The following is a 19,805-nucleotide window of genomic DNA, read 5'->3' on the forward strand; positions in this document are numbered from 1 at the left end:
TAACACAATAAAAAATTCACATCAACTAATGGGCAAAACAGCCAGCTAGCATCAAATGCTGGTATTAAACTTATATATATTTTAATTGGATAAAAAGCCAAAACCCATCAGTATGCTGCATCCGGGCCCATCTTACATGAAACAATACACAAAGACTCAGAGAGAAGGAAGAAGATTTACCAATTGAACAGAGAGTAAAAATAAACTAATAAACAAAAAGCAGGAGATGCAATTCTCACCTCTGATAAAGTAGACTTTAAAGCAACAAAGATCAAAAGAGGCGAGGAATGACATTACATAATGGCAAAAGAATCAATGCAACAAGAAGAGCTAACGATTCTATAGATCAACGAGATAGAAAATTAACAAGGATATTCAGAACTTGAACTCAGACCCGGAACAAGTAAACTTAATAAATATTTATAGTACTCTCCACTTCAAATACACAAAACATACATTACCACCTCACACCTATTCCAAAGGTGACTATATAATTGGAAGTAAATCACTCCTCAGTAATCGCATAGCATTTCATAGGTTTAAATTAAATATTGGTTGGCTGTTTGTTTGTTATCTTCTTCCCTTATTCCTTCCTGACTACATCATTAAGTATAATTATCAGTATAAAAGAGGTTTTCAATACCCATTACTAAATTGCATTCTAGCCTGGGCAAGAAAGCAATACTCCCATTCTCTCTCCCTCTTTCTTTTCCTTCTCCCTCCTCCCCATTCTCTCTCTCTCTTTCTCTTCCTTTTTTCTCCTTCCTATTCTCTCTCTCTTTCTCTAAAAAAAAAAAAAAAAAAAAAAAAAAAAAAATCTTTGTGTAAGCAAATAACTGGTTTGACTTCATTTTCCATATTTCACTTTGCCATTTTGACATTATCAGACACAACCTTAGTCTCAGAGCACATTAGTTTTTGCAGACAAAACTCAGCAGAAAGAGTCAGATGCTGACACCTCCTTTTGCTCTTGTGATTCATTTCTCTCAGGGCACCATCAACAATCCGGCACCCCACCCAGACCCCAGAACAAGCTGGAAATGTCCCACTGTGGCCCCTAACATGAAACTACATCCACAAGTTTTTTTTTGTTTTTGTTTTTGTTTTTTTTTGAGACGGAGTTTCACTCTTATTACCCAGGCTGGAGTGCAATGGCACAATCTTGGCTCACCGCAACCTCTGCCTCCTGGGTTCAGGCAATTCTCCTGCCTCAGCCTCCTGAGTAGCTGGGATTACAGGCACACACCACAAAAAAAAAAAAAAAAAAAAAAAAAGATCCTCTTTGTTTTCTTCACCCTTCGCTTGTCTGCATACCTTGTTCTTCCTGGATGCAGGACAAGAACTCAAGCAATGGGGCCACTGGCCACAGAGGGTTTCCAGGAAAAAAAAACTGACACCTCAAATATTCTGTAACACATGCATAACATGTATATTTTAACATATTGTCCTAAATTTCTGAATCTAATGTTGAAAACAAATTTGAAATAGAAGACAGAAAGTAGAAATGTATAGAGATAGTAACATCAGTAAAATGGAAAAATAACAGGTGCTGTATTTTCTGATTCCCCCAGAGCAAGAAAATTTGTCAGCCATCCCTGACAAAAATGCCTACATACTGGAGTCAGACATCATGGCTCACCCCTATAATGACAGCTACATGGTACATTGAGGTTGGAGAATTGTTGCAGGAAAGTATTTCAAGACCAGGCTGATTTATGTGGCAAGACCCCATCTCAAAAATAAGTGCCTTTAATAGAGCTTTAAGATCCAGGAAGGAAGTTGTAAAACTCTGCTAAAGCCCAAAATTGAGGAGTGTTCCTTTCAGAAGGCAGGCCTTCATTAAGGTAGCAAACTACAGGACCTCTGCTCTTGGCTAAAGACCAGGAAATGAATGGTCCACCCAACTTGGTCTCACTGAGAATTGTGAACTTACTCTGTAACCATCCCAAACTCCTCCCAGAAACCATCTGGGAGAGGCCTTCCACTCCAGAGGCCTGGAGGAAGATACAAATTAATAGACCTGCAGGCAGGCGGGCAGACCTTGGCCTTTACTGTGATCTCTGAAGCTGTTCAATGACTCAGTTTTAGCTTCCTGGACCACAGTTCATGGCTAGATATGACTACATAGAAACCCACACAGTGACCTAGAAAAATCCTATTTCGGGCCAGGTGCCATGGCTTATTCTTGTAATCTCAGCACTTTGGGAGGCTGAGGTGGGTGGATCATGAGGTCAGGAGTTCAAGACCAGCCTGGCCTAGGTGGTGAAATCCCGTCTCTACTAAAGATACAAAAATTAGCCAGGCATGGGGGCAGGTGCCTGTATTCCCAGCTACTCAGAGGCTGAGGCAGAGAATTGCTTAAAAATGGGAGGCAGAGGTTGCAGTGAGCCAAGATTGCACCACTGAACTCCAGTGTGGGTGACAGAGTGAGACTCTATCTCAAAAGAAAAGAAAGAAAGAAGAATCCTCTGGTATTCAGTGAAAGCCATACTGATCCACATCCTGATATAAGGCCCACTGCAGACACCTCCCTTAGTGTCTGCTCTAGAAATCAAAGTCCAGAAGGATATTCAGTCTGTCTAAAAATAAATTGGAAATTATAACTACCCAAGCTCTTTGTCACAAGTCAACTAAAGGTGGACCCTAATGTACACTCAGAAGTCTTGTGACAAACCAAACTACAAACCTTCTCCACCAAACCCAGAGAGCATCCCATCACCCTGAGGACATAGCAAAAGAAAATCTTTACCTTCTAAAACCATTTTACAAAAACTTGAAGAGGTATTTGCTCCTTCAAATTCACAGACACCAATGCAAAACTATATTGTGCCCATTGTCAATGCTTCTATTTTAACACAGCATTGAAACTATGTGGCAGAAGAATTAGTCAAAAAGCTTTTTAAAGACATGGAAAATGAAGACAAATAAGTAAAAAGTTGCTGTTTCTAGCTTGTATAGTCTTATATATAAAAAACTATAAAGAGTACATTAAAACCTGTCTAAACTAATAAATATACTCATTAAATTGGAAAAATGAGATAAAATTAAATTATAAGTTATATTTCCATACACTTAAACTCTCTGATATAACAGAAAAACAATTTGGTTGGAATAGTATTAAAACAGTAAGTTTCTAAGAAAACAATTAAGCAGGTGTAAAAAATATTTGCAAGATATCAATATAATAAATATAATAAAATTAAAATCAAATCGAAATTAAAGGAGACGTAAATAAATTTAAATTTTTTATGTCTATGGATTGAAAGAATATTTTTAAAGTGCCATATTATCCAAAGTAATCTATAGATTCTCTGAACTCCTTTTCAAAATTTCAGTGATATTTTTCTCACAGTCATGAAAAATGCAATTCTGAAATTTACATGAAACTACAATAAACTTTGAATAGTCAAAGCAGTCTTGAGGAAAAAGAACAAAGCAGAAAGGCATCATACTTCATAATTTCAAACTATATTTCAAGGCTCTAGTAATAAAAAGTGGATGGATTGTGTAGAAAAATGAACAACAGCAACAAAGATGGGACATAAACCACCACTTACACATTTCAGGCATGATGTTAAAAGAGAATTTAAAACAAGAATTTAACATAGAGATTTCTCACAATTACGCAGATATGTGTGTATCGCCCAAAACAATGGAGAAGCAGTCAGATTGTGCAGTCTCTTATACTTCATGAAGAGGACTTTGGGCTCTCATTGTAAACTTGAAAAAAGATCACCAAAGAGAAAGCAGAATCTTTGGAACATTTAAAAACATAAGACAGAAGGTACCTCTGTGTGAGAGCAAAATAAAAAAGTCCTCAGGCATCCCAGAAACAATTTCCTTTCCTTTGGAACACAGCTTCCCAAATCACATTTTAAGGACTAACTTTTGCTTCAACTTTTGGACCTCTCATCTGTTGCATTCATTCTCACATACCTGGTGGTTTGGCTACAGTCTCATGTCTCTTCATATTCCAAGGCTCTTTTCCTTGCTCCAGATAGGTGATCAGGTCTGGCTTAGAGAAAGCAGTACCTGTTTTATTAAAAATAAATAAGGTAACATGAATGTTGTTCATATTCTCCAATTCTTAAGCTAGTAATTTGCTCAATAAGAATGATAGAATAGAGTATCTTAGTAAATTACTTCCAAAATAATAATTTACAACAAAAATTTTTAATATTTTAAAATTTTTAATTTGCATTTTTTTGTTTTGTTTTTGAGATGAAGTTTTATTCATATTTCCCAGGCTGGAGTGCAATGGCACTATCTCGGCTGACTGCAACCTCCAATCCCTGGGTTCAAGCAATTCTTCTGCCTCAGCCTCTCGAGTAACTGGGATTACAGGCATGCACTACCATGCACAGCTATTATTTTTTAACTTTAGTAGAGATGGGGTTTCTCCATGTTGGTCAGGCTGGTCTCAAGCTTCTGACCTCAGGTGATTCACCTCCCAAGGTGGTGGTATTACAGACATGAGTCACTATGCCCAGCTTAAATCTATATGTTCTTAATTTCACTTTCTAGTACTACTGAATCAAAAACTGGTGGAGGAAGGCCAGGCACAGTGGCTTACACCTCTAATCCCAGCAATATCAAAGACTGAGGCAGGTAGATCACCTGTGGTCAGGAGTTAGAGATCAGCCTGGCCAAAATGGTGGAATCCCATCTCTACTAAAAATACAAAAAAAGAAAAAAAAATAGTTGGGGGTTATGATATGTGCCTGTAATCCCAGCTACTCAGGAGGCTGAGGCAGGAGAACTGCTTGAACCCAGGAGGTGGAGGCTGCAGTGAGTCAAGCTTGCACCACTGCACTCCAGCATGAGAACAGAGAAAGATTCCATCACAAAAACAAAACAAGACAAACAAACAAACAAACAAAAAAAACTGGTGGTGGTAATTAGATTTTAAGGTGTAGGAAACAATACTTTAAGCCACCGACTTTCTGTCATTACCAATAATCTACAGTAAAAAATACAGATCAGCTCAGGAATGTGGAAAATTCAGATCAACATGAAACATCTTGAAGATACCCCTCTCTAAACAAATTTCCAAAATTTTTTACAAAACAGGAATCTTAAATTTATTTGTACAAAGCAAAAATTACCAAAAACATTTTACGAATAAAATAGAATAAAACCTTTAGGGTATATTATGAATGCGTATTGAAGTTATTCTTACCAAGGAAGACCAGGTTTCTGTAGTTCTCTAGCATCACGTCTCTGTATAAATTCTGTTGTGCAGTGTCCAGGCATTGCCACTCTTCCAGAGAGAATTCTATGGCCACATCCATAAATGTCAACGGTCCCTGATAAACACACACACACACATACACACATATATTTATCAAGCAGCCATGGGCAGAATTTTTAATTTGACTCAATATGAAATGAGAGTAAAAAGAAGTGCTTCTAATTTATAGGACTGATTTATAAAATAGTTCTCAACACAGAACTATATTCTAATGCATTCTCTAACTCTGTGTAAAGAGAGTGGCATAATCCACAACATCAGTGTACATATAATAGTTTTCTGGATTACAAAGTATAAAATTCAGGGCAGAAACACAAATGTACATTTTTATGTGCTGTATTTGCATGAAATAAAATGAGCTGTGCATATTTTTCACATGGAAAAGACATGTTAAGTTAGAAGATACCCCTCAAATTTCAATGTGTACAATGAACTGGAGATCTTGTCTTGCAGATTATTTTTTTCAGAAGATTAGAAATAAAGACTGATTTCTGAATTTCTATTAAGTTCATCAGTAATGTAACTGTTTTTGGCCTAAGAAGAATATTTTGTCAAACATCCAGTAAATGAAAGAACCTGTTTTTCCCAGTTTCTCTCACCCATAAATGCAAGTAAAGAGATTTCTGCAAATTGGCCATGTAATTCTAATTAGAAGCCTGGGCTGATAACCACTTAGCTAAGAATTACCTCTCAAGTTTGAATGACCTTATACATCTCTTGGTAATTTTGGCCCGACTCTAGGTAATATGATTCCGGAGGTTTGCAAAGGGTCCATAAGTGTGTATTTTAATCAAGTCCACTGTCAGTGCTGACATTGCTCCCCCCAGCCTAACCATTAGAATTAGTTTGAGAAAAAACAGGCACAGCACAGAATCCCTTACACTCAGCTCTCTTGTCACAACACATATAATTTTTGGTACAAATGAAGACAATCAATCTCCATCCTACAATATCATATTATTAGCTGGATCTTTAGCAGAAAGTAGTAAGTCTGCATTTGGAAAACAGCATGTACACAGGTATTAATGCAATGTTTGTTAAGCAAGTACTATGTGATCAAGAGTATGTTACAAAGAACTGTGTGGGAATAACATATTATGAGATTTAATCTTCATAACACACTGGGGTTGGCACTACGTGTCTAATAATTCCCCTTATTTAGATAAAGGGCCCAGCATTTTTATTTACTTTTCTGTTTCTCTATCATTGGTTGTTTTAAAAATGTATAGAATAAAAGCTAAATATAGTCAGATGAGAAGGATACAGAAGAGGTTAATGTAGTTTAGAGAAATCATTATTGCATTTATGTTTATTTTCTTGTTACTGCTTTAACAACTACTGGATCTGAAGGAATAGAAAACAAGTTGCTAGATGGAAAGTCTCTGCAAGCATTGGTTATAATAGAAAATTTAAAAATTAAGACAACATACATACTTGATTTTTTCCATTTATCTCCTTTTGTGTTTCAGGAAATTGTGCACAACAGCTCTAGAAAGGTAGCAGGATTCAGCCGGGCGCAGTGACTCACACCTGCAATCCAAGCACTTTGAGAGGTGGATTATGAGGTCAGAAAATTGAGACCAGCCTGGCCAACACAGTAAACCCCATCTCTACTAAAAATACAAAAATTAGCTGTGTGTGGGTACACCAGTGCTAGAGAGGCTGAGGCAGAAGAATCTCTTGAATCTGGGAGACAGAGGTTGCAGTGAGCTGAGATCACACCACTACACTCCAGCCTGGGCTACAGATCAAGAGTCTATCAAAAAAAAGAAAAGAAAGGAAGGCAGGAAGGAGGGAGGGAGGGAGGGAAGGAAGGAAGGAAGGAAGGAAGGAAGGAAGGAAGGAAGGAAGGAAGGAAGGAAGGAAGAAGAAAGGGTACCAGGATTCACCACCCAAAACTCTGATTTTCTCTAATCAATTCTCTGAGGCAAGACTCCAAGGTGGGGTCAGATCTAAATGAAGCCCCCAAATAAGGTTAATCTGAATGGAACTGGGTCAGGGAGAGTACCCTATGTAGAATTCTGTGCTCTATGCCTCTGGGGGGCATCTCCAGTTCTGTTTTTTCTAAGTTTACCTAGGAGAAACTTCAATGCCAGAGTTTGTATAATTTTAATATTTTCTAGCCACCATGTTGTCAATTTTATAACATGTACTAATAAGCAATTAAAACAAATCTCTTAAGATTTTCCAAGGTAATTTCTAAGAGGATAAATAAGTATTCCTCACCAGGTAAAATAAATACAAATAGTAATAACAACTATTCTGTCCCTAAATATCTCTTAAGATGATGACATCAGAAGTCACATAAATATAAAGTGGCCCAAGTAAAGCCTAAGGTTTTATTTGCACAGATCTATTTATTGCACCAACCATATGATTGTTTTTTTTTTTTTTTTCCTTTTTTGAGATGGAGTCTTGCTCTGTCACCCAGACTGGAGTGCAGCAATGTGATCTCAGCTTACTGAAACTTCTGCCTCCCAGATTCAAGCAATTCCATGCCTCAACCTCCTGAGTAGCTGGGATTACAGGCACCTGCCACCACACCTGGCTAATTTTTGTATTTTTAGTAGAGACGGGGTTTTACCATCTTGGCCAGGCTGGTCTTGAACTCCTGACCACCTGATCCATCCTCCTCAGCATCCCAAAGTGCTGGGATTACAGGTTTGAGCCACTGCACTTGGCCCCAACCATATGATTCTTAATTCAACAATGTATCTTGTCACTAGTCTATGCTAAAATTTCCTGGATGGTAAAAACCGTAACTGCTTCAAATATTTTCCGAATGGTCATAAAAAATAAAAAATACTTTATCTGTTTGAGTCTCCAGACCTTGTTTTTCACTTAACTACCAGGAAACTGGAAACTTTCATCTGGATACTAAAGATATATTTTGTATGAGGGGAGGAACAAACACAGGCCGACTCATTTCTCTTACACTGAGACTTAGGAGAATTAAATGCTCTTGTCTGACTGACACAGTTCTGCTCTGGACATCCTCAGATTTCTCAACAACACTGAGGTGATTGTGAGAGGGCTTCAAGTGAGCCTGGGCTGATGGCCCAATGGTAAGCCAGGCAGGGGAAACTCAGGCTTATTCTAAATAGAAAACAGAACTGCCCTGGTGTAGCTTTAGAACCTGGATCGCCTGGTCCTGACTAGCTAGCTCTTGGGTAAGAGGAAAGAGAAGAATACTGCACTACAGAATCACATTTTACAGGTAGTTGTGTTGTGAGTATGCTCTGGATACACTGTGGTCTTCGTTTCTCACTCCTAAGATGCCTTTTTACACTTGCACATTTTGCCATCAGATTTGGTTTTCATGTAATTATAGCAGGTCACTGGATAAAAGCTGAAAAGCTCAAAGTGCCACATTCTCAAAGAGAAACTTTAAGATGTCAATGTTGACACCTCACAATGCAGAAAAGGCCTTTTGTTGGTTTTCAGTACATTTTTAATTCTACATCTGGCCCTGTTTTGTAATACCAGGCAGAGGCCAGAACTTATGTGCAGATTGTAGGTGGGATCAACCGGGCTCTGCATTCTTGGATGTTACAGCAAATGGAGTACAATCAAATGAGAAAGCCCCTCTTACAGGCTGCTCTAGTACATTCTAAGTGATATATCTACCTAAAAGAAAAAAGATGAGTCAACATGAATATGAGTAGACAGTGTATTTGGGCCAAACATGAGGATTGTAACTTGAAAGCAAACATTCAAGTTGCCTGGAATCTACATTTTAATTAGCAGTAGTTACCAGTGAATTTGTAAAGGTAAAAATAGAAGGATAGAGAGTGGGCTAATACAAACATTCTTATTTATTCATAGAAATAACAATTATTGATTGAATATACATTGTCAAGGTTTAGGGTTTGGGTTATGGTGTCCAGTGTGACATTAGCAGTTTAATTTATAGCTATTGTCATTTAATTAATGGCAACAGCAAACAGTTTTAAGAGATGAATGTAGTTCAAAGGTGAAAAAAAGACAAAACTGTGCTTTCATTTTAATGTCTCTCTCAGTTTGACAACTGAATTTGTATTTCTCAAATAAAAGGTTTTTGTCCCCCAAAATCTCAAGATTCAGAATTTAGAGCTGCAGGTTTAGGGCCTGGATTGTTGAAATAGTAACAGATGTTACCTGCACCTTTGTGGGCATTTTAGTAAGAAGAAATGTGTGGGTATTTTAGCAAGAGGAGGAAGGGGAAAGTGAAGATTCTCATGTCTACATGTCATTACTCTGATTGGGTTTCTGGGCTGGCCCCATGGTCTGTGAATCAGTTTCAGGTCTGAAACACAAGAGTCACTGAAAGATGTATTATGATTGATTGCTGCCCTGTGAAATTTGTAAAAATCTGATCTAGCCTCTCTAGAAGTGACTGTAGGAGACTACAGATAGCAAATAGACAGAGACACAATTCTGCCTGCATATTCAGGGGACAGCATGCACTCTGCAGCACAATTATGAGTTTACTGGAAGGCAGAGGGGGAAAGTCCTTGCTAGAGTTAAGCTTGGTTGGCACCTTATATGTTTATATCATTTCTGATGATTCTAGACAGTATCTGGAAAGTATAATTAAGAGAAAAATTTTCTCCAGCCCCAGAGAAACTCCACATAATAGAAAAGAAAAAAACTGTTTTATCATACCATTAAACTCGAATGTGACATATATCAAAGTCAATCTGCTTAAGAGATTGCAAAGACAGAAAAATGGTCACCATAATTAGTCCACAAGTAGAATTTATAGCACCATGTCACACATAGTTCATTCTAAATTCACCTGGTAACTAAGGTGGCCATCCATGTATGCTAATTACTTATATTCAATGACAAAATCAACTTTTCACATCTTCATGACAGAAGGCAATTTTGCAATTTGAAGCCAGGTGTCTGCTGAAGGTAGACGCTCACTCTCCAACATAAATGGTTGAATAGGGTGCTACCTTTCTGGCTTTTTACATTTTAAAGCAATGGCTCTCTACTCCCTGAGCACTAGGCTATGGCCCTCCTGCTTGCCCACTCCTGGTGGCTAGTGTCCTCTCTTGATTCCTACAATCCAACACAGAACACAGCTCACAGCACAGAGCTTACAGTGACATCTCACATCATATGTGAACATCAGTTGCCAAAGCAGCATTCCAGTGCCACATTAGAGACTGAAGCCTGAGCTGTAGGAGGAGATCCTGCAGTCCTCCTGGGTAGAACTGTAGCTTTGAAATAATAGGAACAGGAGCAGCATTTCAGCCTCAGTTTCTATTTATAACAGTGTCATAGAAAAAATACTGCTGGATTTCTGGCATGAGTCTAGATAGAGACAGATCCAAGAGCTCTCACTGTGACCATGTACCTCATTCACAGATGCCATGAGATACTAAAAGGGCTTCTGAAAGACACCCAAAGCTTTAAAAAGGAAAAACAGCTCTCAGTCTGAGCAAGATTACATTGGAAAAAAAAAAGTTAAAAGCATCTGAAGAAAAACCTCAGATTACATACAAGACTAAGTCAGCCAGAAAATATTTTCCCAAAAGAAATTTATCTCTAAACACCCAAAGTGTACAGCTACTCTCAGCATGAGAAACATAAGCACTATGAAGAAAGGGGTCATACCCTCAGCAGAATTTTATTAAGTGTCTCTTTTATCTCTGTTGCTCTCTCATCTCCTGCCATTGAATGGGGAATTTATATCAGAATACATTTGACAATTTCCACCATTTTGATGAAAAATTGGACTGACTTTGTTCATATAGTGGAATATATTTGCGCTTGGACCATAGGTAACTGAAGACCTATTATAGTGTTTGGGTGGCCACACCACTTGTTTGTCCTGTAATAGCAACATTCAAATTTAGTAAAATAAAAGACACTAAACTTACACTTACCTATAGTTATTCCTACTAGATAAATTAGTAAGTGTGTCAGACTAATATCTCTTGTAACAATTTGGTAGCAAATTTGCTCTGGATACTAGATATAAATATCTAAGTATAAATAATTTTAATGTAGTAGTCACAATGCATGTAGGATTTTAAAAAATTGTCTTTAACCATGATTCAATTAAAGCAATTTATATTTCAAAAGTATTAATGACAATATTTCAATAACTATTTAAGAAATGTATTCAGTCCAGGAGTGGTGGCTTATGCCAGTAATCCCAGCACTTTGGAAGGCCAAGGCAGGTGGACCACCTGAGGTCAAGTGTTCTGGACCAGCCTGGCCAACATTGTGAAACTTTGTCTCTACTAAAAATACAAAAAATTAGCCTGGCATGGTGGCAGGCACCTGTAATCCCAGCTACTTAACAAGTTGAGACAGAAGAATCACTTGAATCCTTGAGGTGGAGGTTGCAGCGAGCTGAGATCATGCCATTGCAGTCAGGCCTGGGCAGCAAGAGTAAAACTCCATCTCAAAAAAAAGAATATATATTCAAAGTAAATAATATTATGACTTTATATACATACTATTTTAAAAAATAATGCTTAATTTATGTAAATGCATGTTGTTTAGGAACACTATACATAACTATGCTAATTGTTCTAAAGTAATAAACAGAAGTCAAAGTACAGCTACAGACTCCACTGTTCAGTTAATATACTGAACTGCTTTTGCAGTGTAAGTACTTCATCCTGCAAATATTCAATAATTACCTTGGATAATCACTTTTCTATCAAACATAATCAGCATCTTTTTGACTTTATCATTCTGTAATGCTAAATGTAATCCTGACCTTGTGTTCAACTTTTGTGTTCTCTTACAATGAGCTTTAATCTAAACCAATCTGTGTCTACTTTAAAAAACTAAAAATAGAAAACATAAACCTTTGCCAAAGCAAAAATAAAAAGCAATGAATCTAAGGTTCTAAATGAATACAATCCTGAGTCAATAAGAATGAGAAAGGGTTCATTTAGCTGTTACAATTACTTACATATATTTTCTAAAAAACACAGAACAAACCTACATATAATCTAAATGCTTTAAGAGAGATGAGCAAAATATTCTCCTTGATTTTTAGATAGGAGAATAAAGCCACTTATTTCTCATTTATGTTTTCTTCTAAAGCAGCCAGGTCTCTGGACATGTTTTTGAACCCTTGGACATCTGAATTTTAGTAGACACTGGATTCAGGCATCTAAGGAATAGCCCTGGGCACACGGTGCACTTGGAAGAATGTTTATATTTAAAAAAGCAGAGGAGAAAAAGTGTTATAAAAAGTTCATGGTTGCACATGAATAAAGCAAGTTCTTAGAGTCCTATAAAGAGATTTAGATTCTGACACAATAACAGTGGTAGCCTGCAACATCCCATAGACACTATTAGACAGATTTTTGAGTCAGAAAATTAACAAAGATATTAGGACCTAAACTCAACACTTGACCAAATAGTCCAAATATACATCTACAAAACTCTCCATCTAAAACCAAGATAATATACACTCTTGTCATTACCATGTGGCACATACTCTTAAAATAGACCACACTGATGGGTGCAGTGGCTCAAGCCTGTAATCCCAGCAGTTTGGGAGGCTGAGGCAGGTGGATCACCTGAGGTCAAAAGTTTGAGACCAGCCTGCCTGACATGATGAAACCGTCTTTACTAAAAATACAAAAATGAGCCAGGTGTGATGTTGGGCACCTGTAATCTCAGCTACTCAGGAGGCTGAGACAGGAGAATCGCTAGAACTTGGGAGGCAGAGTTTGCACTGAGCTGACATTACACCAATACACTCCAGCCTGTGTGACACATTGAAACTTTGTGTCAAAAAAAATAAAACTGACCACACAATCAGAAATAAAACAATTCTCAGCAAATTCAAAAATCTCAAAAATCATACCAACCACACACACCAACTACAGGTTAATAAAAATATAATTCCATTTAAAAAAACACTTGCTATTATACAGTTATATGGAAATTAAACAACCTGCACTTAAATGACTTTTGGGTAAATATTAAGGCAAGAACTAAGAAATTCTTTGAAATAAATGAGAATAAAGATACAACGTAACAGAATCTCTGCAACAGAGCTAAGACAGTGTCAAAAGGAAAATTTATACCATTAAATGTTCACATCAAAAAGGTAGAAACATCTCAATTTAAACTTAATATCATCAATAAAAGAATGTACATCTATTTTGTATTTTGAAACTCTGCTAAAGATGTTTGTCAGTTTAAAGAGCTTTTCCAATGAGACTGTAGTTAAATAAATCACTAGCTAGATTAATGAAGAACAAAGATTCAAACTTGAAATGGCAAAAGGGTCATTATAAGTGACCCCACAAAAATATAAATAATCATTGAAGTCTACGGTAAACATCTCTGTGCACACAAACTAGAAAATCTAGAAAACAGTGGATAAATTTCTAGACAAATACATCCTCCCAAGATTAACAAAAAAAAAAAAAAAAAAAAATTGAGTCCCTGAATAGACCAATAACAAGCTCCAAAACTACATTTGTAAATAAATAGGCTACCAACCAAAAAGAACAAAAAGCCCAGGACCAGACAGATTCACAGCTGAATTCTACCAAACATACAAAGAGGACCTGGTACCATTTCTACTATAACTATTTCAAATAAATTGAGAAAGAGGGACTCCTCACCAAGTCATTATATAAGAACAGCATCATTCTGATACCAAAACTTGGCAGAGATAAAACAAAAATAGAAAACTTGAGGCCAATAATTTTGATAAACATTGATGAAAAAAATCCTCAATGAAATACCAGCAAACCAAATCCAGCTGCACATCAAAGTGCTAATCCACTGTGTTCAAGTAGGTTTTATCCGTGGGATGCAAGATTGGTTCAACATACAAATTAATAAATGCTATAAATCACATAAACAGAACTAAACATAAAACACACAAAATTATCTCAATAGAGGCAGAAAAAGCTTTCAATAAAATTTAACATCTTTTATGTTAAAAGCCCTCAACAAACTATGCATTGAAGGTACATACTTCAAAATAATGAGTTATCAGTGACAAACCCAAAACCAAAATGCTGAATGAAAACAAGCTGAAAGTATTTCTCCTTGAAAACTGGAGGAAGACAAAACTGCCTTCTCTCCCCACTCTTATTTAACATAGAATTCAAAGTTCCAGCCAGAGCAATCAGGCAAGAGAAAAAATATAAACATTCAAACAGAAAGAGAGGAAGTCAAACTATCTGTTTGCAAATGACATGATTTTATATTTAGAAAATCCTACAGTCTCAGTGGAAAAGCTCTTTAAACTGACAAGCATCTTTAGCAGAGTTTCAAAATACAAAATAGATGTACTAAAGTCAGTAGCATTCCTGTACATCAACAACAACCAAACCAAAAGCCAAATTAAAAAAAAAAATCCATTCCCAATATCTAGGAATACAGCTAACCAGGGAGGTGAAAGATCTCTTCAAAAAGAAATATAAAACACTTTGTGTCAGAGATGACACAAAGAAATGGAAAACCATTTTATGCTCATAAATAGAAAAGATCAATATTATTAAGATGGCCACACTGCCCAATGAAATTTACAGATTTAATGCTATTTCTGTTAAACCACTGAGACCATTTTTAGCAGAACAACAGTAACAACAACAACAACAAACTATTTTAGATTTCATATGGAACAACAACAAAGAAATAGCCAAGGCAATCCTACGCAAAAAGGATATAACTGAAGGCATTACATTACCAACCTCAAACAATACTACAAGGGTACAGTAACAAAAGCAACATGGTACTGGAAATGAAACACAACACAACACAATACAACAAAAAACAAACAAATGAACAAAAAACAGACTGATAGACCAATGCAACACAATACAGGCCTAGAAATAATGTCGCACACCTAAAACTATCTGAACTTTAACAAAGCTGAAGAAAAGAATTTAGGAAGAAATCCCTATTTAATAAATGGTGCTGAAATAACTAGCTAGTACTATGTAGAAGATTGAAACTAGATTCCATCCTTACACCATATACAAGAAAATACTTAAAATAAATTGAAGACTTAAATGTAAAACTTAAAGTTGTAAAAAATAAATAAATAAAAACACTGACAGATAATCTAGAAAATACCATTCTAAACACAGAAACTGGCAAAGATCTCATGACGAAGGTACCAAAGCAATTGCAACAAAAGCAAAAATTGACAAATGGGACCTAATTAAACAAAAAAGCTTCTTCATAGAAATGAAAATCATCAACAGAGTAAACAGACAACCTGCAGAATTAAAAAAAAAAATTTGCAAACTATGTTTCTGTCAAGGGTCTAATATCCAGAATCTATAAAAAACTTAACCAAGTTTACAAGAAAAAAAGCAAACAACCTCAGTAAAAAGTAGGCAATAAAACATGAACACATGCTTTTCAAAAGAAGACATACCTGCGGCTAACAGGTATATTTTTAAAAATGTTCATCAGTAATTATTAGAGAAATGAAAGGAAAAACCACAATGAGATACCATTTCACACCAGTCAGAATGGCTATTATTAAAAAGTCAAAAATTAACAGACGCTGGCAAGGTTGTAAAAAAAAGAAAATGCTTATACACTGCTGGTGTGAGTTTAGTTCAACCACTGTGAAAACCAGTGTAGTAATTCCTCATAGAACTAAAAACAAAATTATCATTTGATCTAGCAATTTCATAATATAAATTTTTCTTGCAAAAAGACACATATGTCGGGTGCCGTGGCTCACACCTGTATTCCCAGCACTTTGGAGGCCAAGATGAGAGGATTACCTGAGGTCAGGAGTTCAAGACCAGCGTGAACAACATAGAGAAACCCCATTTCTACTAAAAATACAAAACTAGCTGGGCATGGTGGTGCATGCCTGTAATCCCAGTTACTTGGGAAGCTGAGGTTGGAGAATCACTTGAACTAGGGAGGTGGAGGTTGCGGTGAGCCAAGATCACACCACTGCACTTCACCCTGGGCAAGAAGAGTGAAACTCCATCTCAAAAAAATAAAATAATAAAATAAAACAAAAAGACACATGCACATGCATGACCATGGTGGCAATATTCAAAACGGCAAAGACATGGAATCTGCTGGGTGTGTTGGCTCACGCCTGTAATCCCAGCACTTTGGGAGGCCTTGGTGGGCAAGTCACCTGAGGTCAGGAATTCAAGACAAGCCTGGCCAACATAGTGAAACCCTGTTTCTACTAAAAATATAAAAGAAATAGCTGGGCATGGTGGCATGTGCCTGTAATTCCAGCTACTCTTGGGAGGCTAAGGCAGGAGAATCACTTGAACCCAGAAGGTGGAAGCTGCAGTGAGCTGAGATCTCACCATTGCACTTTAACTTGGGCAAAAGAGTAAAACTTCAGCTCAGAAAATAAATAAATAAATAAACACACATAGACATCGAATCAACCTAAATGCCTAGCAATGCCAGACTGGATAAAGAAAATGTGGTATAGACAGGCATGGTGACTCCTGCCTGTAATCCCAGAACTTTGAAAGGCTGAGTCAGGTGGATGGCCTGGGTCCATGAGTTCAAAACCAGCCTAAAAGACAAAGCAAAATGCCACCTCTACAAAAAAGTCAAAACAAAATATTAGCTGTGCATAGTGGTGTGTGCCTGTACTTATAGCTACCTGGGAGGCTGAGGGAGAAAGATTACCTGAGCCCAGGAGGTTGAGGCTGCAGTGAACCAAGATGATGCCTCTGCACTCCAGCCTGTACCACAGAGTGAGACCCTTTTTCCAAAAAAGTAAAATAACATAAAACAAGATTTAATACAAACAAAATGTGTACAGAAACACTATAGAGTACTGTGTGGTCATAAAAAATAGCAAGATCATGTTGTTTGCATCAACCTGGATGGAGCTGGAGGCCATTAGCCTTAGAAAACTAATGCAGAAACAGAAAGCCAAATGCATGTTATTATTTAAAAGTGAGAGCTAAATAATAACATAGACACAAAGAAGAGAAGAGATACTGAAGTCTAGTGGAGGGTGGAGGGTGGGAGGACAAAGAGGATCAGAGAAAAACACCTGTTTGGTGCTCTAGTACCTCAGTGACAAAATAATCAGCATGTCAAAGCCCATGACCCAGTTTTACCTGTATACCAAACCTGCACATGAACCCCTGAATCAAAAATAAACATTAAAAGGAAAAAAAATCCATGGGTGGGAGAGAGTGTAATGTAGGTGGAAGAGACAGTTTGTGCTACAGACAGTGGCCCAGGTGGAGCCGCACTCAGGTTTATTTCTGTGTCCATGCAGGCAGATGAGATTATAAACAGATGGTCCAGAACCCTAGGCTGGCAGAGAAAACAGGTTGCTGCTGCAGATTCAGTGTCTGGGGGTGGGGATATGCCGGGAGACTTCTAGATACTTTAGTAGGTTTTTGGCAAGAAACGCTAGGATCAAAAATGCTGTGGTGTAATTCCTAAATGTGTCTAGTCCTGGGAGTGCTGTAGACACAGCAATGTCTAGTGGGTATGTCGGTGAGTGGGTAGAAATCCTGCGGTGGCAGCTGTGGGAAAAGGGGGTCTGCTATCAGAATTCCCTTCCTCTAAGTTTTCAATAATCTGTCACCCTGGGAGAAGACCTGGAATCACAAGACAGTGGGCAGTGTGACAGCCTGTGTGCAGGAGAGTAGAGCCTCCCATTCCCAGACACCCAGAGTTCCACTCCAAGCCAGACCAGGCCAGGCCTCTGTGATATCTTCCTTTTGGAATCAATTCTGTAAGGTTCGCTGAACACCAAGCAATTCTCCAACACCAACTCATTGTCTGATATTTTAATTCTGACACCACCCAGAGTCAGCACAGATTCTAATTCAGGACTCGGTCCCACAACATTATCCTTACTGTGTATGTCACAGAACTCAGCAAAACATTGTATCTTTTACCAGTTTATTATAAAAGATACAACCCAGGACAAGTCAAATGGAAGAAATGTATAGAACAAATAAAAAGATGGGCAGAATGAGCCACATAGATAATCCAGGTGAATAGCTGTGATTAATAGAATTCTCCAGCCTATGAGTTCTCCAGGAACAGTTAGTGGAAAGAAACACCCTTCCCACTATGACTTAGATGGCATTGTCTTTTTTTACCTTTCACATACCCAGACACAGGCTCTCCACATTTTCTTTTTTCCATTAAAAAAAAAAAAATCAGCCAAATTTGTCTTCAGTGATCAAAATAAAATACATCTTCATCAAACTTTACTCAAGTTTATCTCCTTTCCACAGACTCCTGGACTTTGAGCTACCCTCAGTCTGGGCCAACATGCAAATGTATGTTATGTTCCTCATAAGAACATGCTGACTTCAGGGTAAAACACTCTCTGACCTAAAATCTGATTAGTCACCCTCCATTTCCCATTCCCCTTGAACCTTCTTTTTAATCAGCTTTGCTCCTCCCTATGAAAGAAAGCCCTTGTCTGCCTAAATTTTGCAATCTTTATGGATCTTATAGTTGGTACTTCCTCCTGTTGCAATATTCCTTGGGAATTCAATTTTTATTTTTTACTTAAATCTAACTGCTATATTTTACAAAATCTAGAAACTACCTCAAAACAGTAACAACTTCATCTTCAGTAAGACTCTCCCAGTACCCTTCCATCTGCCCGTGGACCCCCAGTTTTCCAGGGATCTGAAGCTTCTCTCAGTATAAAGGCTTCTTCCATGGCTGAGGTGAGCAAGCTGAGACAGCTGCACACAAAGCTCCTCAGAAAGAAATAATTGGGCCTTTAATAACCTCTTTGTGCAGGTTCAGTATTACCCTTGGCTCAGAGTCACTGGGCTCAAGTTTTAATTTTCATCTCAGAGTAATTCACATGGCTTTTGAAACTAAGTGTGTGTACAATCCAGAAAATTACTCAAACACAGTATTAACATAAGATGAAGAAATTTTAAGGTGTCTACATTTCATACCTCGATAAGAAAAGCAAAAGTATCTATTGATTTCAAACAATAAATGTATTATTGGATAATTTTAATTAAAATTATGTAGTAAACAATTAGTCACATGAAAACACTTCTAGGGGGTACCAAGTTTCATCTAATAAAATTTAGCATGAAACTCAGAAATCAAGATAACGGGATAGAGAAGAGAGATAGTCACTGTCACAATTGTATCTTGCAAGAAGAGGACCTAATGTTTTCATGAATCTATGTAACTCACCAGTTATCCACCACATTTTCTTGTGGAAAGGTATTCATTTTCTACAGCCAAAATGGAAGAGAGATTTTTCCTATTCTTTTCCTTCATAGCTAGCATTCTGAAAGCTAACCCTTAAAATTCTGCTTGAAATCACCAAGCCATAAGAAACTCACCTGAGAAAATTTCAAAACTCACGTTGGGGAAGAAAAATGTAAATGAGAATTTTTAACAAATTTATGATTAGATATTATTTTTTGTTTCTGAAACCCACCTCTTCTACACCCTTTGCAAATCTTGTTTTTTATTTTCCTTTCAAGTCCTACTAATAAAATGCAACTTACAATTAAAAACTGATGTCCAAGTAAGTGAACAAATCTTTTAAAAAAGGTGACAAGCCCAGAGAGTGGCAGTGGTGATTAAAAAACAAATCTGCCTTACTCATGTGTCAATT

General features: G+C 37.2%; 1 protein-coding gene across 1 annotated transcript in view; it reads right to left on the bottom strand.

Moving 5' to 3' along the window:
• Positions 1–19,805, bottom strand: part of LOC105729256 (zinc finger protein 724-like) — a 39,281-nt gene that overhangs the window by 16,893 nt on the left and 2,583 nt on the right. The window contains exons 2-3 of the mRNA XM_021676237.2: positions 5,180–5,306; positions 3,937–4,032 (exon numbers count right to left, since the gene is read on the bottom strand). Coding sequence (XP_021531912.2) covers positions 3,937–4,032; positions 5,180–5,306 — 223 coding nt within the window. The remainder of the gene's footprint in view (positions 1–3,936; positions 4,033–5,179; positions 5,307–19,805) is intronic.

The sequence above is a fragment of the Aotus nancymaae genome, unplaced genomic scaffold, assembly GCF_030222135.1.
Source record: "Aotus nancymaae isolate 86718 unplaced genomic scaffold, 86718_ANA_hifiasm-v0.15.2.pri h1tg000049l, whole genome shotgun sequence".
Classification (NCBI taxonomy): Eukaryota; Metazoa; Chordata; class Mammalia; order Primates; family Aotidae; genus Aotus; species Aotus nancymaae.